The 23,553-nt window shown below is 39.8% G+C and overlaps 1 protein-coding gene across 1 annotated transcript in view; it reads left to right on the top strand.

Annotated features, from left to right (window-relative positions):
• Nucleotides 1-243: 243 nt before the first annotated feature.
• The window catches only part of PGM2 (phosphoglucomutase 2), an 83,875-nt gene continuing 60,565 nt past the window's right edge, over nt 244-23,553 (top strand). Inside the window, exons 1-3 of the mRNA XM_053704062.1 lie at nt 244-433; nt 8,099-8,266; nt 20,006-20,112. Coding sequence (XP_053560037.1) covers nt 377-433; nt 8,099-8,266; nt 20,006-20,112 — 332 coding nt within the window. The 5' untranslated portion in view covers nt 244-376. The remainder of the gene's footprint in view (nt 434-8,098; nt 8,267-20,005; nt 20,113-23,553) is intronic.

Raw genomic sequence — 23,553 nt, 5'->3', positions numbered from 1 at the left:
TGCAAAAGCAACAAGCTCCAGGGGATAACCCTAAAGCCAGAAGCTTCAATTCTGTGACTCTGGATTGCATAGGCTTCCTGTTACTCCAGCGTGAAAAGGCCACACCTTGCTGGCTGGCACTGGCAGAAATGAAGGGCGTCGCTGCATGACGCGCCAGTGTAGGCGGAGGAGATGGCAAGCAGTAACCCATCGTATAAGCTGACTGACAGCAAGATGGGAGTGGCAGCAACAACACTCCGGTATAGACAAAAAGGGGAGTGACAGCCTAGGAGGTGTGACAGCTGCAACGTTCCGGTATAGGGACGATCCCCCTCCCGTATAGGTGCAGAGCAGCAGTGACATCAGCACAGCCGGGGCGAGTGTGAGAACAGCAGTAATGGCAGCGCACAGCGATCTAGATCAGGCAGTAGCAGACTGGCTCAAATGGGACAAGGTGAGAGAGTCAGCTGCATAATGTACAGATGGGGACGCATCTAATGATGAGAGGGACCTAGCTGCCATCTCTGACGCTGTACATGAGATGTACAGTATATGTGTCCCTAAGTACAGCAGTTTCAGAATACATAACCCTATGTGCCTATTACTGGTGATGAATTAGCTCGAGAGTTTTCCTATGAATTACAGTGACAAGGTCATTTTTGTTTCCGCTAATCCATGTTTCAGTTGAGTCACAAGTTATTCTGTTTTGTATAGATATTGCATATCCTGTTATAGTATTTTAACATAATTAACTAAACAGAAACTAAAAAGCTTTTTATGAATAATTAACAGATATTTAAAGTGGTTTATCAATAACATATGTGATCAGACACACATTTGTGATCAGTAACTATTTTCCTCTGGGCCTCATAAAGCTGAAATATTTGTGTAAACCATAATTGATTTTGTATGAATTGTGCTGTGGAATAAGCAATTAATCTTTGAGGCACTTTTGTGCTAGATTATATTTAGTGTCACCCTTTTTAACCTAGGGTCATCTCCCCTCCCCCTTTACAGCTGCATCATCAGTACAAAGTACCACCTTTTCTACATACAGTATGTAGTTACTGAGTGATGGATACAGCTAACCTACTTATGCATATGTTAGAATTCTCTTTCTGCATTTGTTCACACTCCCCTTTCACTCCACCATCATGCATCCAACTATATTTATACACACAGAGCTAAGGACAGCAAAGAGGAAGCACGTACAGCAATAGTTTGATCATTTATGATGGTGGTGACACATTGTATGTGTGATTATACACCATGATGCTGTGGTTATACTGGTCACTGGCCTAGCATTCTGAAATGACACAGATGTGTTTTAGTTTTCATTCCTTTTAATTTATTTTCACATCTACAATAAAATAGCAAAGAGAGAGAGAATACAATTTAATTTTAAGGGAATTTTTTTATATCAGCATTTGTTCCCAGCCCACTATAACAAAACTCTCTCCTCTGCATTAGACACACTTGCCCCTCCCCAGCTGCGCAAAACACCACGCCGTCAGTTACAGCCCTGGCATGCTCAGCAAACACGCTATTTGCAAAAATGCTCCCGTACTGCTGAGCGTGTCTGGAGGAAAACTCACTCTGAACCTTATTTCATACACTATAAGTTTATTTTTCGTTCATACACTTCCGCCCTTCACTTAGCCAAACGAACTTACTTCTCTTCTCTCATATCTACTCTTTCCTCCAACCCTAAACGACTCTTCTCCACCTTTAACTCTCTCCTCTACCCACCTGCTCCACCACCCCCGCCTGTCTTTAGTGCTCAAGACCTGGCTGACTACTTTTTAAACAAAACACATACTATCCGAAGAAACATCCCAACACCTACCTGCAATACTCCAACAACAGGCCTAATTACTCCCTCTGCCACCCTCTGTAACTTCCATCCAACCACTGAGAATGAAGTTTCTTCCTTACTATCTTCCTCACGCCTCACTACCTGCCCACTCGACCCTATCACTTCCCATCTAATTCCCTCCCTATCTTCCACCCTCACTCCTGCTCTTACCCACATCTTCAACCTATCTCTCTCTACCGGCTCATTCCCATCTTCTTTCAAACACGCAAAAGTCACTCCCATACTCAAAAAAAACCCTCCCTCAACCCTAATTCTCCTGAAAGCTACCGCCCCATATCACTGCTTCCACTAACATCAAAACTCCTTGAAAAATTAGTTTACAATCGCCTAACCCACTTCCTGTCCGCCAACTCCTTGCTTGACCCACTGCAATCCGGATTCCGCCCAAAACACTCAACTGAGACTGCCCTTACCAAGGTCACAAACGATCTTCTCTCTGCTAAAAATATTGGCCACTACTCTATACTCATCTTACTTGACCTCTCAGCTGCCTTCGACACAGTTGACCACCCCCTCCTCCTACAGACCCTTAGCACTTTTGGCCTCTGTGACACTGCTCTTTCCTGGATTTCCTATCTTTCTCACAGGTCTTTTTCTGTGTCACTTGCCGGCGAATCCTCCTCTCCTATGCCTCTGTCTGTTGGAGTACCTCAAGGATCTGTTCTGGGTCCTCTACTCTTCTCCATCTATACTTCTTCGCTAGGTAACCTTATCAACAGTTATGGTTTCAAATATCACCTCTATGCTGATGACACCCAGATCTACCTTTCCACCCCTGCTCTCTCTCCCTCTGTCCTCTCTCATGTCAGCAACTGCTTATCTGGTATTTCTTCCTGGATGGCCTCTCACCACCTAAAGATTAACATGTCCAAGACTGAGCTCCTTCTTATCCCCCCCCCTCAAGCTCTATGCCGACTTCTGACTTCTCTATCCCTGTTGACGGCATCACCATTTCCCCATCGCCCCAAGTCCGCTGCCTCGGAGTCACACTTGACTCAAACTTATCCTTCATCCCCCATATCCAATTGCTTTCTACATCCTGCCGCAATCATCTATGCAATATTTCTAAAATTCGCCCTTTTCTGAGCGCTGACACCACAAAGCAAATAATCCACTCCCTTGTTATCTCCCGACTTGACTACTGCAACAACCTACTCGCTGGCCTTCCTCTTTCCCGCCTCTCCCCCTTCAATCCATCCTAAATGCCTCTGCCAGGCTGATCCACCTTTCCCGTCGAACTGTATCTGCACCTCTCTGTGATTCCCTTCATTGGCTCCCCATTCACAGCAGAATTAAATTCAAAATTCTCACCCTTACATACAAAAATCTCACCAACGCCGCTCCCCTCTACCTATCCTCTCTAATACACAAGTATACTCCAGCCCGTCCACTAAGATCCAACAATGACCTGCTCCTTGCATCCGCAACTATCACCTCCTCTCATGCTAGACTGCAGGACTTCTGTCGTGCAGCACCTACCCTCTGGAACACTCTCCCTCGTGCTGTCAGGCTTTTCCCTAATCTTTCTTCCTTTAAATGCTCCCTGAAGACTTTTCTGTTCAGGGAAGCCTACCACCCAACTCAATAATAAATTAATTTCACTTACCTAATATTTCCCTCATCTAACTCTGTATTAACATCCTTCTCAATCTTGCAGTCCTCGCCTCCTGTTTCCCAACCTCCTACCCTTCTAGATTGTAAATTCCCACGGGAATAGGGCCCTCAATCCCTCCTGTATGTGTTTGTAAATTTTGTCCTGTATCTTACAAGTCTTGTATTGTTTTATTTAAATTAATTGTATCCATGGACAGCGCTGCGGAATATGTTGGCGCTTAATAAATAAAGTATAATAATAATAATAATAATATCGGACTTTTATCAATACACTAGTTTGGGTTTTTTTTGCATTAAAGGGATAGAAAGGTCAAACTTGAAATGTGGTTGGGTGCAATATACGTCCATTAGCAAAAATGCTTCTAGTAAATGTTGTTATTGTTACGCACATATGCTGTGTGGAACCGTGCACCTGCATTCAGAGAGCGGTCCACGGTGTATATTGTTTCTGTGAAGACTTAAACGGATAGTCTAGTCAAAATTAAACTTTCATGATTCAGACAGAGTAGGCAATTTTAAGCAACTTTCTAATTTACTCCTATTATGAATTTTACTTCTTCTCTTGGTATCTTTGTTTGGAAAAGCAAGAATGTAAGCATAGGAGCCGGCCCCAGTTTTGGTTCAGCACCTGGGTAGCACTTTTTGATTGGTGTTTAAATGTAGCCATCAATAAGCAAGCATTACCCAGGTTCTGAACCAAAAATGGGCCGGCTCCTAAGCTTACATTCAAATAAAAATACCAAGAAAAGGAAGAAAAATTGATAATAGGAGTAAATTAGAAAGTTGCTTAAAATTGCATTCTCTATCTGAATCATGAAAGTGTAATGTTGACTAGATTATTCCTTTAATTTGTGTCGTACAAGCTGCTGCTGACTCTCTGAGGACGTGTGGTCGTATTTGAATGTACTTCCCAATATTGGCAAGTAATATTTTACCACAGTGATAATAGTTATTTTGATTTTACCTGTTTAAGATATGTAAATTGAGAAATGCTAGTTACTGGTTACAAATACATTGGTTATTTTGCATCAGTAGTGTTGTGATTTGGAAATTGTATTACACAAGTTGTCTGACAGTTTTTACTGTTGTACAATTCTTCTGTAAATTTTCCTTAAAGGGACATAATTCTCATATGTTAAATCACTTGAAACTGATGCAGTATAGCTGGAAAAAGCTGACAGGAAAATATCACCTGAGCATCTCTATGTAAAAAAGTAAAAAGATATTTTACCCCACAATCTCCTCAGCTCAGCAGAGTAAGTTCTGTGTAAAAAGTTATACTCAGCTGCAGGTAAAAAAAAATAATAAAAAAAATGAAGAAATGAACAGCAGCCAATTAGCATCAGCAGTTCTGAGGTCATGAACTCTATTACTGTGATCTCATGAGATTTCACTTAACTCTCATGAGATTTCATTGTAAACTTCCTTACACTGAATAGGGAAATAAGATGAGCGTGCACAAAAGCTCGCTCCTTCCGCTTTCCCGGAAAAGACATACTGATTTGACGATTAGAAGTCCTTTACAATGGAATGTGGCTACTGAGAAACTTTTGAGGTAAAATATCTTTCTTTTTTACATAGAGATGTTCAGGTGATATTTTCTAGTCAGCTTTTTACTGCTATAATACACTTTCAAGTGTTTAAACATTTGGGTATTATGGTATTATATGTTGAACTATTTGAGAAAATTGCAAGATTGCAATAAGATTGCTAATTAGGTCTATGTAGAATTAACAAGATTTTCAAATATTAATTTTCTGTTGACGGACTGTTGAAAAATACAGCAAACGACTATAAATAAAGTGATAGAAAATCCTAGTGTTTTTTAAATCATGCCAGCTGCCCGCACGGCTATTTGCTAAGAGGTGGAAACATCACCTCATTGAAAAAAAGTGTTCTGCTACGGACGGCCTGAGACGCTAAGCGCGGCGAACACTACAGACAAATAAAGGAACTTTTAGCATGAAGTATTTTATACTTCATGACTGAAAGTCCCCTTTATTTGTTACACTGGTAAATTCTAGCGTTCCACAAATGCTAGGATTTACTATCACTTTAAGAAACATTCAGTAAGTTGGAACATTTCGTGTAGATGATGGAAGTTGCATATCCTTTATCTGTGTTTAGTACAATAAAGTTTTCAATAAAAAAAACTAGGGTATCAATGTATGCCAGTTACATATGGGACACTTTAATATGACAAGTCTAAATACATTTTGAAACTGTTTATATTTTACATTTCTTTATACCTCCTAATTGTAGCCTAGCACCCTCTCCAGGCAATGTTTTTTTGTTTTGTTTTTTGTTAAGTGCTGACAAGTGGTTTGTACAGCAAATGGAAAGCATAGTGCACACTGTTGACATCTATAACAGCTGTACTTAAAGGGACACTGAACCCATTTTTTCCCCCCCCATGATTCAGATAGAGCATGCAATTGTAAGCAACTTTCTAATTTATTCCTATTAGCAAATTTTCTTCATTCTCTTGCTATCTTTATATGAAAAGCAAGAACGTAAGTTTAGAAGCCGGCCCATTTACTCCTATTGTCAATTTTTCTTCGTTCTCTTGCTATCTTTGTTTAAAAAAGAAGGCATCTAAGCTAAGGAGCCAGCCAATTTTTGGTTCAGCCCATAGACAGCACTTGTTTATTGGTGGGTGCATTTAGCCACCAATCAGCAAGCACAACCCAGGTTGTGAACCAAAAAGGGTCCGGCTTCTAAACTTACATTCTTGCTTTTCAAATAAAGATAGCAAGAGAATGAAGAAAAATTGATAATAGGAGTAAACTAGAAAGTTGCTTAAAATTGCATGCTCTATCTATCTGAATCATGAAAGAAAAAAATTGGGTTCAGTGTCCCTTTTTAAGGAGGTGGAACAAGTTTGATTTGCAGAGCTATTTTACATAAAAAGCTAGCAAATAATCAATATATGTTACAATGTTGTTTAACCTTTAATAGAAACATTTATTTTTGTTTATATGTTTAGGTTACTGTCCCTTTAACCCCTTTGTGCTGGTGTTCTGTCGATTTTGCTCCCTTATCGAATTTTGCTATCTCAATTTGAGCATGCGCACAATTATGTAATCACAGTCCACATATGTTTCAAAATAATGTGTGGAATGCTATCACATAATTAAAAGCATGCGCACATCGTTTGGTAGCAAATTTCGACGGACAGCCTGATTATCCTTGCCTTCATTGTTAAAGCAGTGTCCACAGACATGCATGCATGCGCAGTTCAAGGTAGAAAATTTCGACAGTCTTACTTAATATAATGTTCCAACTAGCGTATGTCATCATCGCCATGCGAGTCCTCAATCATATAAATATATCATTTTTATTCAACAGGCTGTATTGCATTTTTTAAGCTTATATACACTATCGACATGCATGACGATGATGACGTATGCTAGTAAGAACGTTATGTAATTGTATGAAGGTAGACCGTTGAAATTTGGTACCTTGAACTGCGCATGCACGCATGTCCGTGGATGCCGCTATAACAATGAAGGCGAGGATAATTAGGATGTCCGTTGAAATTTGCTACCAAATGATGTGCACATGCTTTTAATTACGTAATAACATTCCACACATTTTTATGAAACATGTGGCGTTTGATTATGTATTGTTCACATTGAAGTAGAAAAATTCTATAAGGGAGCAAAATCCGACAGAACACCAGTACAATAGTGTGTTTTTCCCGATGTTAACACTATTAGTAAAAATGAAATCACGCGATCTTCAATGTGATCACATGATTTTAATGCCGGAAACGGATCATGGGGAACTGCCTACGCTGCTATGCACGCCCCCCAGGCTGATTCTTGAATTAATCAAAGGGGGAAGCTGCAGGACGTTGTATAAGGTAGGACATTCCATGCCAGCCTAACGGCATTAAAGCCCAGCGCTGTTAGCATGCCATGAAACGTCCTGACGGCATGAAGAGGTTAATATATTAGGCTATATTAATATAAAGATTTCAAAATTCCATGACAATGTCAAAAATAAAACCATTATTTGCATTTACTAGTGCCACTGTTAAAGTCATTGTAAACTTGACATGTTTTAAAACCATGTCCGTAATCTAAGTGATATTTTACAGGGACTTTAATTGATCACTTCTAATAAAGATGCGCTATAACTTACTTTTTAATCTAGCCGTGCCATTCTAATACCTTACCCTCCGGCCACCCACTTGCATATTTCTTGAGGAGCTAATGGTTTGAACTGTTCTCCAATCGGTGCTCTATCTACAAAAAAAGTGCTGTACGGCTAGAGCGCCCAGTTTGGAAGTGCGTGGCAGGAGCGCGGGCTATAAGAATGGCACGGCTAGATTAAAAAGTACAGCACATCTTCATTAGAAGTGATCAATTAAAGTCCATCTAAAATATTGCTTAGATTCCAGACTGTATTTAACACAAGTCAATTTTACCATCACTTCAAGTCCATGTTTTGACTTAACATTTGTTTATTAAAACCATCTATATAATCCAATAACATTTCTGCCGTGCTGTAAATGGTTGTGTTTTGTTATGACTACATTACATACTTGATTTGACATTCTGCAAATGCTTGAAGTATATTTTCTGGTATGTTTTCGTAACATGAATTTTATTTGTTTTTTTACAGAACCCAAAAACATCTGATTTAATTAAGCAGCTGGTGGCTGATGGGAAGAATAAAGAGCTGCAGGCATGTTTTGGTTCAAGGATGGAGTTTGGTACAGCAGGATTACGTGCTGCGATGGGCCCTGGGATTTCTCAAATGAATGATCTGACTATTATCCAGACAACTCAGGTAAACAATACAGTTCAGTGATCAGTGATAATGTTGTTTTAAGGGAGATTCTGGCTCAGTATTCTAATTCAGATATTTTAAATAGTTATTAATGTGAAATGCACTGCTGTGCTCCTGTTTATTCAAAGTTAAAGATACAGACTGTGCTTTTTAATATTAAATAGAAATGATTTACTAAATCTACTACAGCTTGTAACACATGTAATATGGCATGAGTAGCCTTGGTGGCATTCAAAACATTTGCTGACGCTCTCCCTCAGGGCAACCACTATACTGACTATCATGTCCCATTTTTTTTTCTTTCTCAGCATGGTTCATTAGAAGTACTTAAAAAATGTACAGAAATTAAGATCATAGATAATAAATCATACAAATAAATGACCATATATAGAAATATATATATATATTATAAGGGTAGAAGAGAGGGAGTAGCTGTAAGGGGTGAGAGGGCAGTATTAGTGCAGAAACTATTTCCTCAGTAACAGGGGAGAAAGAGCTAAGTTTATGGCTATGTGGGTTGAGGTTGATTGCGAGCGTTTGAGGGGGTGAGAGAATGGAATTATGCTGAGAGCTGATTTTGTTTCTGATGGAGTCGATTTTGTTATTGAAGTGTCTAGCAAAGTCTTGAGCTGACAGAGAAGTTGTATTAGGAGGTGGGGGTGGGCGGAGAAGAGTATTGAAAGTGGGGAACAGATGTTTTAGGTTGGAAGAAAGAGTAGAGAAGTAATGTTGCTTAAAGAGATTGAGGACAGGATAGAAGGAGTTCAAGATGAATTTGTAATGAAGAAAATCAGCTGAACTCCAAGATTTTTAGGGCTGATGATGAGTGTGTGATTTCCGAGCTATGGTAAGAGAGATTGTCAAGGACGGATGTAAGGGTGGAATTATAGTGGCAGATGTCTCATGTCCCTTTTAAGTTTTGCTCTTGCTCGCAGTCTGAAATACTGCTTTACTTGAGTGAAATATTTATACTACGCTGTCTTATCTGACATTAATGTTAGTTTTTAGGGCATTACCTCATAGAAATCTGTTATCTGATGGAAAGAATACACCTGTACTATTCGACCTACGTATTGTAGCTTGCAATATGCTTCCTTGCGCGTGATATGTATTCATTGTGGACTTATAAAACCAGTGCAAAAATGCAAGCAGTGTGCATTGCACTCCAGCAATGTTAATGCTCTATACCACATTTTTGAGCTTCACTGTTCCTCAGTGTGTAATGTTCCTTTTAAGTTTTCACATTCTGTAAACATTGTTTAGCCATTTTTGAAGATAAACATATAAATGACGCGGATCTTATGTTTTTTTTTTTGTTTTGTTTTTTTATATGTTTGACCTTTCTTTGTTTAACCATTTGAGTGCTAAGCACTTTCCCACCTGGCTGCTAATATTTTTTAAAGTTTTTTTATTTTTTTAACAAATTTTATTTTCCAATGGTGGGTCTTGGGGGTCTGTAGCTGCTTAGATACCTGAGATACAGGCTTCTAAGCAGCATACTCCCTGCTCCTATACTTAAAGGGACACTATACCCAAAAAAAATATTTCGTGATTCAGATTGAGCATGACATTTTAAGCAACTTTCTAATTTACTCCTATTATCAAATGTTCTTCATTCTCTTGGTATCTTTATTTGAAATGCAAGAATGTAAGTTTAGATGCCGGCCAATTATTGGTGAACAACCTGGGTTGTCCTTGCTGATTGGTGGATAAATTCATCCACCAATAAAAAAGTGCTGTCCAGAGTACTGAAACCAAAAAAAAGCTTAGATGCCTTCTTTTTCAAATAATGATAGCAAGAGAACGAGGAAAAATTGATAATAGGAGTAAATTATAAAGTTGCTTAAAATTGCATGCTCTTTCTGAATTACAAAAGAAAAAAATTGGGTTCAGTGTCCCTTTAACATTCTAAAGTATAAATAAAGTTGTGCGGTGACGTCATCACGTTATTGCGCGTGACATAACCACGCAAAACGGGAAGCCCCGGCGATGCCTGTCACTCTACAGGCACGATCCCCGGGTAAGAGCGGGTGGGAGCCCCCAGATCTCCCTCGAGGTGGGAGAGTGCTAGTGCCGGCTCTGAGCCGTCATTAGCACCAGAATGGGAAACTCTGTGACGGCTCAGAGCCGTCATTAGCACTCAAAGGGTTAATATTACACACAACTCTGCAGTAACTGATATTGTCCTTACAGAAATAAAAACACTATGCACATGTAGCAGAGAATACCAGTACACTCATCTGCTTTTTTTTTTTTGGGGGGGGGCAGGGTATTTTTTATGGAAATGGATTGAAAAGCTTTGGAGGAATTCTATTTGGTTGTTCACAGTGAAGTTCTATCAGTGTCATGTGCATTAGCTAATTGATGGGAAGCAAAAACAGACTAAATGAAACCACTATACATCCTGCTTCCAGAATGAGCCATTCCAGACTTTTCTCCTACGGTAAACAATGAAATACTGTTGTGAAGCTAATCAATTTAATTAGCATATGACCGTTAATAATAACTACAACAGCATGGTCAGTTTTTCCAGATATGGTTAGATGCTGAATGGAGAAAATGTAATTTTTCATAAATTAGTGCTGTTTTATGGTAGGTATGTCAGACCATTATTTAACTAATATCACCCAGAACTCTTAAAGGGACAGTCTAGGCCAAAATACACTTTTATGATTCAGATAGAGCATGTAATTTTAAACAATTTTCCAACGTACTTTTCTCACCAATTTTGCTTTGTTCTCTTGGTATTCTTAGTTGAAAGCTTTAACCTGGGAGGTTCATATGCTAATTTCTTAGACCTTGAAGACCACCTCTTTTCAGAATGCATTTTAACAGTTTTTCACCACTAGAGGGTGTTAGTTCACAAATTTCATATAGATAACACTGTGCTTGTGCACGTGAAGTAATCTGGGAGCAGGCACTGATTGGTTAAACTGCAAGTCTGTCAAAAGAACTAAAATAAAGGGACAGTTTGCAGAGGCTTAGATACAAGATAATCACAGAGGTTAAAAGTATATTAACATAACTGTGTTGGTTATGCAAAACTGGGGAATGGGCAATAAAGGGATTATCTATCTTTTAAAACAATAAAAATTCTGGTGTAGACTGTCCCTTTTAAAGGGACACTGAACCCAATTTTTTTTTTCTTCAGATTCAGATAGAGCATACAATTTTAAGCAACTTCCTAATTTACTCCTATTATCAATTTTTCATCATTCTCTTGCTATCTTTATTTGAAAAAGAAGGCATCTAAGCTTTTTTCTGGTTCAGTGCTCTGGACAGCACTTTTTTATTGGTGGATTTATTTTTTTAGGAGTAAATTAGAAAGTTGATTAAAATTTCATGCTCTATCTGAATCATGAAAGAAAAAAATTGGGTTCAGTGTCCCTTTAAGTTTTGTCCCCTGCAACACTGTTGGAAAGATTAGGCGATTACCTTTCTAACAGTGGGTCTTTGGGGTCTGTAGCTGCTTAGATGCCTGAGATACAGACTTCAAAGCAGCATGCCCCCTGCTCCTATACTTAACATTAAGTATAAATAAAGTTGCGCTGTGACGTCATTGCACGTGACTTCACCACGCATAACTTGAAGCCCCGGCGATTGCAGGCACGGTAGGAGCGGGTGGGAGCCCCAGATCTCCCTCAAGGTGGGAGAGTGCTAGTGGCCGTCGTTAGCACCAGAGTGGAAAACTCTGCGATGGCTCAGAGCCGTTGTTAGCACTCAAGGGGTTAAAAGAGCAATCGGCTCTTTTCCAGCCCAAAAAACCCTAATCTAAAAAAAAAAAAGCCACCCCAAAAAAAAAAAGCCTAAGACTAAGCCCCAAATTGGTACTCCCCGTTCCTGAAGTCCGGCGGAGAAGGTCTTCTTCCAGGCGGCTCCATCATCTTCTATCTTCATCCGGAGTGGAGGTGCGGAGCTGTCTTCCCCGGTGGGTGGATCCTCAGCGGCAGTCCTTGGCGGCGGCATTCCTCAGCGGCGTGAAGGCTCCTCTTCATCCGATGTCCGTCATACACTGAAGATTGAATGCAAGGTACCACATTCAATTTTGGGTACCTTGCATTCCTATTCGCTGAAAGTTTGAAATCAGCCAATAGGATTAAAGCTACTGAAATCCTATTGGCTGTTCAAATTAGCCAATACAATTTCAGTAGCTCTCATCCTATTGGTTGATTTCAAAATTTCAGCCAATAGGAATGCAAGGTAGCCAATAAGTACCTTGCATTCAATCTTCAGTGTGCGACGGATGATCAAATGAAGAGGAGCCTCCACACCGCTGAGGATCGTCGCTAAGGATCCTTGCATCGGAGAAGCCAGCTCCGCACGATGATGGAACCGCCTGGAAGAAGACCTTCTCTGCCGGACTTCAGGAACAGTGAGTACCTATTTGGCGCTTAGGCAGAATTTTTTTTTTTTTTTTTTTTTTTTTTTAAAGTTTAGGAATTAAAGGGGCTTTATTGGGGGGGGGGGGCTTTTTTATTTTCATAGGGATTAGGTTTAATTGTTTTTATTTTTGATAATTTAGTTTTTTTCTGTAATTTTAGATTATTTTTTTATGTAATTTAATGTTAGGTTTTATTATTTTAATTGCAACTTAGTATTGTTTTTTTTTTAGGGGGTGTTAGGTTAGTAATTAAATTAGTTATTTGCATTGTGGGGGGTTTGGCGATTTAGGGGTTAATAGGTTAATTAGGTTTATTGCGATGTTGGGGATTGTCGGTTCAGGGGTTAATTAGGTTTATTGCAATGTGGGGGGTTGGCGGTTTAGGAGCTAATAGGTTAATTAGGTTTATTGCGATGGGGGGGTTGGCAGTTTAGGGGTTAATATTTTAATTATGTTATTTGCGTTTTAGGGGTTAATTACTTTATTTTGCGATGTGGGGGGTTGCGGTTTAGGTGTTTGTAAATAATTAGTGCGGGAGGTTAGTTTTTTTGTTATACTTCGTGCGGGCGGTTAGTTTTTTTTAAATTATTTTGTGCGAGAGGTTATGTGTTTTTTTATTCATTTCTTGTGGATGGTTGGGTGTTTTTTTATTTAAGGCTTCGGGTTTGCCTACGCTGCGATGGATTCTTTCACCACCCTGCCATTTTCAGAATCCACCTGGATTCAGCATAGCTATGCTGCATTCAGGTGGATTATTTTGGCTGCCTCGCACAGCCAACATTCCTGTGAGGATGTGTGCGTAAACTGGCGACACCGGACGCGTTACAAACGCGATTATAGTATAGATATGTAGAATAACAATGTTAAAAGCCAGAATTAAATTTTTATGTGGCATCAAAGACTTGTCAAGACCAGGCTTAAACAGATGTAACACAAGTACGGACACTTAACATTTGTGCACTTTGAGCTACATAATACGCAAGTCACTAACGCCTAGATTTAGAGTTCTGCGGCCAAAGGGGTGCGTTAGCTACGCTGGCTTTTTTCTGGCCGCTCCTTTTAAATACCGCTGGTATTTAGAGTTTACAGAATGGCTGCGTTAGGCTCCAAAAAAGGAGCGTAGAGCATATTGACCGCAACTTCAACTCTCGATACCAGCGGTGCTTACGGACGCGGCCAGCTTCAAAAACGTGCTCGTGCATGATTCCCCCATAGAAAACAATGGGGCTGTTTGAGCTGAAAAAAAACCTAACACCTGCAAAAAAGCCGCGTTCAGCTCCTAACGCAGCCCCATTGTTTGTTTGCTATGGGGAAACACTTCCTACATCTGCACCTAACACTCTAACATGTACCCCGAGTCTAAACACCCCTAACCTTACACTTATTAACCCCTATTCTGCCGCCCCCGCTATCGCTGACCCCTGCTTATTTTTTTTAACCCCTAATCTGCCGCTCCGTAAACCGCCGCTACTTACATTATCCCTATGTACCCCTAATCTGCTGCCCCTAACACCGCCGACCCCTATATTATATTTATTAACCCCTAATCTGCCCCCCACAACGTCGCCTCCACCTGCATACACTTATTAACCCCTAATCTGCCGAGCGGACCGCACCGCTATTATAATAAAGTTATTAACCCCTAATCCACCTCACTCCCGCCTCAATAACCCTATAATAAATAGTATTAACCCCTAATCTGCCCTCCCTAACATCGCCGACACCTAACTTCAAACATTAACCCCTAATCTGCCGACTGGTGCTCACCGCTATTCTAATAAATGTATTAACCCCTAAAGCTAAGTCTAACCCTAACGCTAACACCCCCCTAAATTAAATATAATTTAAATCTAACGAAATAAATTAACTCTTATTAAATAAATTATTCCTATTTAAAGCTAAATACTTACCTGTAAAATAAATCCTAATATAGCTACAATATAAATTATAATTATATTGTAGCTATTTTAGGATTTATATTTATTTTACAGGTAACTTTGTATTTATTTTAACCAGGTACAATAGCTATTAAATAGTTAAGAACTATTTAATAGCTAAAATAGTTAAAATAATTACAAATTTACCTGTAAAATAAATCCTAACCTAAGTTACAATTAAACCTAACACTACACTATCAATACATTTAAATACAATACCTACAAATAACTACAATTAAATAAACTAACGAAAGTACAAAAAATTAAAAAAGAACTAAGTTACAAAAAATAAAAAAATATTTACAAACATTAGAAAAATATTACAACAATTTTAAGCTACTTACACCTAATCTAAGCCCCCTAATAAAATAACAAAGCCCCCCAAAATAAAAAAATGCCCTACCCTATTCTAAATTACAAAAGTTCAAAGCTCTTTTACCTTACCAGCCCTGAACAGGGCCCTTTGCGGGGCATGCCCCAAGAAATTCAGCTCTTTTGCCTGTAAAAAAACACATACAATACCCCCCCCCCAACATTACAACCCACCACCCACATACCCCTAATCTAACCCAAACCCCCCTTAAATAAACCTAACACTAAGCCCCTGAAGATCTTCCTACCTTATCTTCACCTCACCGGGTATCACCGATCGGTCCTGGCTCCAAAATCTTATTATTGGCGATCCATAATCCTGCGGCTGAAGAGGTCCAGAAGAGGCTGCAAAGTCTTCATCCTATCCAGGAAGAAGAGGCGATCCAGACCGGCAACCATCTTGATCCAAGCGGCATCTTCTATCTTCATCCGATGAGAAACGGCTCCATCATGAAGACCTCCAGCGCGGATCAATCTTCTTCCGACGACGTCCAACTGAAGAATGACGGTTCCTTTAAGGGACGTCATCCAAGATGGCTGCCCTCGAATTCCGATTGGCTGATAGGATCCTATCAGCCAATCGGAATTAAGGTAGGAATATTCTGATTGGCTGATGGAATCAGCCAATCAGAATCAAGTTCAATCCGATTGGCTGATCCAATCAGCCAATCAGATTGAGCTCGCATTCTATTGGCTGAGCGGAACAGGGTTATGGTTAGACTTAGCTTTAGGGGTTAATCCACTTATTACAGTAGCGGCGAGATTCGGTCGGCAGATTAGGGGTTAATAATTGAAGTTAGGTGTCGGCGATGTTAGGGAGGGCAGATTAGGGGTTAATATTATTTATTATAGGGTTATTGAGGCGGGAGTGAGGCGGATTAGGGGTTAATAACTTTATAGTAGCTGTGCGGTCCGCTCGGCAGATTAGGGGTTAATAAGTGTAGGCAGGTGGAGGCGAGATTGAGGGGGGCAGATTAGGGGTTAATAAATATAATATAGGGGTCGGCGGTGTTATGGGCAGCAGATTAGGGGTACATAAGGATAACGTAAATAGCGGCGCTTTGCGGTCGGCAGATTAGGGGTTAATTATTGTAGGTAGCTGGCGGCGACGTTGTGGGGGGCAGGTTAGGGGTTAATAAATATAATATAGGGGTCGGCGGTGTTAGGGGCAGCAGAATAGGGGTACAAAAGTATAACGTAGGTGGCGGTCAGCAGATTAGGGGTTAAAAAAAATTAATTGAGTGGCGGCTATTTTTGGGACTTCGGTTTAGGGGTACATTGGTAGTTTATGGGTGTTGGTGTACTTTAGAGCACAGTAGTTAAGAGCTTTATAAACCGGCGTTAGCCCAGAAAGCTCTTAACTACTGACTTTTTTTCTGCGGCTGGAGTTTTGTCGTTAGATTTCTAACGCTCACTTCAGCCACGACTCTAAATACCGGAGTTAGAAAGATCCCATTGAAAAGATAGGATACGCAATTGACGTAAGGGGATCTACGGTATGGAAAAGTCGCGGCTGAAAAGTGAGCGTTAGACCCTTTAATGACTGACTCCAAATACCAGAGGGCGGTAAAAACCAGCGTTAGGAGCCTCTAACGCTGGTTTTGACGGCTACCGCCCAACTCTAAATCTAGGCCTAAGGTTTTTCATTGAATCTCAGTTTTGGGAAGCTTGTGGTGAATAGCCTGTATGTAGATCTATAGCCATCTGACCCTAGTTGTTATAAAATCATGACAGGGCTCCAGTTAGAAATAAAAGAAAAACCTCCCCTCCCCAGTTAGACATGGAGTTATTTGTGGATTGATGGTTGGTGTTAACTCATTCCATAGGATCATTTATTTATGATCCTCTATATTAAGTTTTAGACTGGCTAAAAGCTCTTATATACAGGGAGTGCAGAATTATTTGGCAAGTTGTATTTTTGAGGGTTAATTTTATTATTGAACAACAACCATGTTCTCAATGAACCCAAAAAACTCATTAATATCAAAGCTGAATAGTTTTGGAAGTAGTTTTTAGTTTGTTTTTAGTTATAGCTATTTTAGGGGGATATCTGTGTGTGCAGGTGACTATTACTGTGCATAATTAATGATATTCTCTTCCCCAACAGGAAATGGCAAAGAGTCCCAACAAAGCTGGTCACATGATCCCTCCTAGGCTCCGCCCACCCCAGTCATTCGACCGACGGACAGGAGGAAATATATATAGGAGAAACCATATGATATCGTGGTGACTGTAGTTAGAGAAAATAATTCATCAGACCTGATTAAAAAACCAGGGCGGGCCGTGGACCGGACACACCGTTGGAGAAAGTAATTTATCAGGTAAGCATAAATTCTGTTTTCTCCAACATTGGTGTGTCCGGTCCACGGCATCATCCTTACTTGTGGGAACCAATACCAAAGCTTTAGGACACGGATGAAGGGAGGGAGCAAATCAGGTCACCTAAATGGAAGGCACCACGGCTTGCAAAACCTTTCTCCCAAAAATAGCCACCGAAGAAGCAAAAGTATCAAATTTGTAAAATTTGGCAAAAGTGTGCAGTGAAGACCAAGTCGCTGCCTTACATATCTGGTCAACAGAAGCCTCGTTCTTGAAGGCCCATGTGGAAGCCACAGCCCTAGTGGAGTGAGCTGTGATTCTTTCAGGAGGCTGCCGTCCGGCAGTCTCATAAGCCAATCGGATAATGCTTTTAAGCCAAAAGGAAAGAGAGGTAGAAGTCGCTTTTTGACCTCTCCTTTTACCAGAATAAACAACAAACAAGGAAGATGTTTGTCTGAAATCTTTAGTAGCCTCTAAATAGAATTTTAGAGCACGGACTACGTCCAAATTGTGTAACAAACGTTCCTTCTTTGAAACTGGATTCGGACACAAAGAAGGTACTACTATCTCCTGGTTAATATTTTTGTTGGAAACAACTTTCGGAAGAAAACCAGGCTTAGTACGCAAAACCACCTTATCTGCATGGAACACCAGATAGGGCGGAGAACACTGCAGAGCAGATAACTCTGAAACTCTTCTAGCAGAAGAAATTGCAACCAAAAACAAAACTTTCCAAGATAATAACTTAATATCTACGGAATGTAAGGGTTCAAACGGAACCCCTTGAAGAACTGAAAGAACTAGATTTAGACTCCAGGGAGGAGTCAAAGGTCTGTAAACAGGCTTGATCCTAACCAGAGCCTGAACAAATGCTTGAACATCTGGCACAGCTTCCAGTCTTTTGTGAAGTAAAACAGATAAAGCAGAGATCTGTCCCTTCAGAGAACTTGCAGATAATCCTTTCTCCAAACCTTCTTGTAGAAAGGATAGAATCTTAGGATTTTTTATCTTGTTCTATGGGAATCCTTTAGATTCACACCAACAGATATATTTTTTCCATATTTTATGGTAAATTTTTCTAGTTACAGGCTTTCTAGCCTGAATCAGAGTATCTATTACAGAATCTGAAAACCCACGCTTTGATAAAATCAAGCGTTCAATCTCCAAGCCGTCAGTTGGAGGGAAACCAGATTCGGATGTTCGAATGGACCCTGAACAAGAAGGTCCTGTCTCAAAGGTAGCTTCCATGGTGGAGCCGATGACATATTCACCGGGTCTGCATACCAAGTCCTGCGTGGCCACGCAGGAGCTATCAAGATCACCGAGGCCCTCTCCTGATTGATCCTGGCTACCAGCCTGGGGATGAGAGGAAACGGTGGGAATACATAAGCTAGGTTGAAGGTCCAAGGTGCTACTAGTGCATCTACTAGGGTCGCCTTGGGATCCCTGGATCTGGACCCGTAGCAAGGAACCTTGAAGTTCTGACGAGACGCCATCAGATCCATGTCTGGAATGCCCCATAATTGAGTTATTTGGGCAAAGATTTCCGGATGGAGTTCCCACTCCCCCGGATGGAATGTCTGACGACTCAGAAAATCCGCTTCCCAATTTTCCACTCCTGGGATGTGGATCGCAGACAAGTGGCAGGAGTGATCCTCCGCCCATTGAATTATCTTGGTCACTTCTTTCATCGCCAGGGAAGTCCTTGTTCCCCCCTGATGATTGATATATGCAACGGTCGTCATGTTGTCTGACTGAAACCTTATGAATTTGGCCTTTGCTAGTTGAGGCCAAGCTCTGAGAGCATTGAATATCGCTCTCAGTTCCAGAATGTTTATCGGGAGAAGAGACTCTTCCCGAGACCATAGACCCTGAGCTTTCAGGGATTCCCAGACCGCGCCCCAGCCCACTAGGCTGGCGTCGGTCGTGACAATGACCCACTCTGGTCTGCGGAAGCTCATTCCCTGTGACAGATTGTCCAGGGTCAGCCACTTTCTCCAACGGTGTGTCCGGTCCACGGCCCGCCCTGGTTTTTTTAATCAGGTCTGATGAATTATTTTCTCTAACTACAGTCACCACGGTACCATATGGATTCTCCTATATATTTCCTCCTGTCCGTCGGTCGAATGACTGGGGTGGGCGGAGCCTAGGAGGGACTATATGGCCAGCTTTGCTGGGACTCTTTGCCATTTCCTGTTGGGGAAGACATATTCCCACAAGTAAGGATGACGCCGTGGACCGGACACACCGTTGGAGAAAGTAATTTATCAGTTAAGCATAAATTCTGTTTTTTGTTATTTTGTCTAGGTACATATTTTCAAAAACTACTGTTTGTAACGGTTTTAAATTGATTGGTGTATACTGTCCCTCTAAGGGACCAATCTTCATATAACTGCATGTAATAGACGCTACTATAAAGAAGAAGATATTGATATAAAACCTTTTAAACATACCCTCCCCTGCATATAAGAAGACCCATTACACAAACGGGAGCAAGCAGGAATCTGTAGACTTCAGTCTACGTCTGATACTTTGGGGCTTGGTTAGGAATCTGAAAATCAGCACAATGTTATAAAAAAAAAAAATAAGCAAAACAAAACGTTGTTACAAAAACACACCCAGGTGGGGTATATAAATGGATCATCTACAAAACATTTATACATACAAAAATCTAGTGTACAATGTCCCTATAACACCTATCCACTATTTCATGCATTTTTTTTCTTTCAGGGATTCTGCAGATACCTTGAAAAAAATATCTGTGATCTGAAAGAGAGGGGTGTCGTGATTGGTTATGACGCCCGGGCACACCCTGCAAGTGGAGGAAGCAGTAAGAGGTAAGATGACTTCTTCTATACTGATCCTGTGCATGGCCCCTTTCTTTAAAGTAGTTTGGATGCAGATTGCAGACATTGTGTGTGTATATATGTGTGTGTGTGTATATATATATATATATATATATATATATATATATATATATATATTCTCAACTAAGATAATAAGCAGCAATGGAAGAATTAGTTACCGCATCTGGCCAAATGGGAAAAGCCCAGGTACCTCGTCAAGGTTTCTTCCAAATAAACCTGGGTCCCTAAACAGCCACACAATGCAGGCTCACAAACAAACAGCTGTGAAAAAATGGAGGGTTCACAGGCTTATGTAATCTCCCCAAACATATACAAAACACGGGTAGAGTCAGCACTCTCAGGCCGGACCAGGTACACATCCTATGACTCTGCAACATGCACAGCCCTGGGTGCAAAACAGCACTCTCAGGAAGCTGCACTGTTACCAGAGTCACAGGCAGTTAACCCCAGTCAGGCCTGGGTGCAAGGCCCAAACAGGGAAAATTACAAAAAAAATTGGGCCTTGCACCCAGGCCTGACTGGGGTTAACTGCCTGTGACTCTGGTGACAGTGCAGCTTCCTGAGAGTGCTGTTTTGCACCCAGGGCTGTGCATGTTGCAGAGTCATAGGATGTGTACCCGGTCCGGCCTGAGAGTGCTGACCCCACCCGTGTTTATATATATATATATATATATATATATATATATATATATATATATACATATACATACACACCTGTTAGAACTTTCCTGTAGTATATCAGTCTGATCCCGCCTATTACGGTCAGCCCAGCGCCGATATACCAGGCAATTCCTCTCTGAACAAGGAACACAGCAACATATATATTGTATGTGTGTATAATAAATATATATATATATATATATATATATATATATATATATATATATATATATATATATATATATATATATATATATATATATATATATATACAGAGAGAGAGAAAAATGATATATATTCAATGCACTAAAATATCGACCATTTGCTAGTATATGTGTATTGTAATAAATGCTTCTGTTGAATGATGAAATGGATTTATGTGTATTTTCATTTTGATGAGTTTTATGTTTAGCTACACAATATGTTTTTGAATATTCCATGAAACATATGGGAGCCACACTTTCAATGACACTAAACCCATACAATTTGCAATTACAAGAATGTTTTATTGTCTTGCTTTAGAGTAACATATCAGCCACATTAAAACAAATTAGCATCTTGTTTGCTGCAAATGTTTTTAATAGCCAAACTCCATCCATCATTTGTCTTATTTGGAGGAGTTAATTTGGGTTCAAGTCTGCAGATAAAAAGGTTAGTCATGGTCATTATGTTAGTATAAAGTGCATTGTTTTGCAGTTGTCATCTGCTAAATCCAATTTGGGAAAGATATGTATCAGGGTTAGCATTTCTTCTTTTGGTAATTAGAAATTCTCAATGCTAAACTACATGAAAAGGGAGCAAAATAAATACTTTAAGTATATTGTAAATGTGTTTCACTATGCATAACTAAACTTTCAAGATGTTTACTGTAATTGTATTTTTGGCAGGAATGCATATATATATATAAGTATGATTTAAAAATGTTAAATTTAGCTTTTAGTATAACATTTTTGTAATTAGTGTTTTATTTAATGTTTGCCCTCTGGAATACTCATTATATATATATCCTATCATGGAGGGCTACCAAAGTGCTTAGTGCCTGAGAACACACGTATTCGCAGTGCTTACAACATGATGCTCTTTTAGACCGTAAATAATATAAAAATACCAAACATCACAGAACAAAATCAAGGTGAAATAAATGTGATGACTCAAAAAGAATCATAAATGCAACATAGAAAATGAATAAAAAGTTCATATAAGGATATGCGTGTTCTTGCTGGGACTCTTCTGATTCTTTGTATCCTTAGAGTTTCTCAGAGAAAGGAGAGAGAAATAGCAACATAGTGTGATTCTGTAACAATATCCAGGATATACTGTATATCAAACTTGTGGCCAAATGACTACTCACATGAATTAGAGTTTATGACCAAGCTCAGGGAAATGCGCACACCCACGTTATACTGGTGGGTAAACAGTACTCTCACGGCAATGTAGTATAATATAAAAGGATTTATTAAAATACAGTAAAAGCGTCACAAATGCTAAACACAACACCTATCACAGAGGTTAATAGAGCAGTAAATGCTGGTTATAGCTCACAAAAGCAGACTCCACTGCAGGATGCAAGCGGATTCGGGCAGCAGAAACTTAACCGCTCGGCAAGGTCGGGGAGCGGCAGATTAGGGGTGTTTAGACTTGGGGTTTATGTTAGGCTGTTAGGTTTAAACGTAACTTATTTTTCCCCCATAGACATCAATGGGGTTGCGTTACGGAGCTTTTCATTCTGCGATCGCAGGTGTCAGTTTTTTATTTCTAACACTCTCTCCTCATTGATGTCTATGGGGAAAGTGTGCACAAGCACGTCAAAGCAGCCCTTGGATTTTGTGCGGTATGGAGCTTATTGCCACCATATCGCTCGCACAAGGCGGCTTTTAAGAAACTTGTAATGGCAGCCCCTATAGCGCAAAACTCGTAATCTAGGCATAAGTTTTTAAACTGTTTTCTACTGTATGTTTATATCCGTATCTGTGCATATTCTTCTTTATAGTAGTGTCTATTACATGCAGTTAAATTAAAATTGGTGTATACTGTCCCTTTAAAGGAAGAGACTAGGGCAGGCTTCCCCAGTCTCTCTCAACTACACATGTGCAAACAGAGTTCATGCTATATCTGAATATAAGTTTGTAATTGGTTAACAAGGATTCTTTTGTTCCGGGGGACAGGGAAATTAGTGAAATGAATGAACATAAAACAATATACTCATTTGACAAAATAAAGCTGCAGTTTTCATTGCAAAATTATTCTCAGATATGAAAGTTAAAAATCATGGAGTTTATAATTTAGTGGGCCTTTAAGAAGGGTTTGCATGTGTGTTTCTGGTACCTACACAGAAGTAAATTGTCCTCAATGCAAAAGTAAAACGTGGTTGTTTTTGAATCCGTATTTATGAATGCTGTCTAATGTACTTAAAGGGACGGTAAAGTCAAAATTAAACTTTTATGATTCAAATGGAGCATGTGATTTAAAACAACTTTCCAATGTACGTCTATTATCAAATTTGCTTTGTTCTCTTTATATCCCTTGTTTGAGAATAAACCTATGTAGGCTGATAGGAGCTCAGGAGAGTGCCCGTGTCTTTAGCAGTCTATGGCAGCGTTGTTTGCAACTATGTATTACACTACTTAAACAATGTGCAAGTTCCTGGATCACTTAGGATTACTCTTTAACAAAGGATACCAAGAGAATTAAGCAAAATTAGAAACATAATGAAATTGAAAAGTTGCTTAACATTTCATGCTTGGTCCAATC

Source organism: Bombina bombina, chromosome 2, assembly GCF_027579735.1.
Source record: "Bombina bombina isolate aBomBom1 chromosome 2, aBomBom1.pri, whole genome shotgun sequence".
NCBI lineage: Eukaryota > Metazoa > Chordata > Amphibia > Anura > Bombinatoridae > Bombina > Bombina bombina.
Note: the sequence above shows the minus strand (reverse complement) of the source record. Positions and strands in the feature narration are given on the sequence as shown.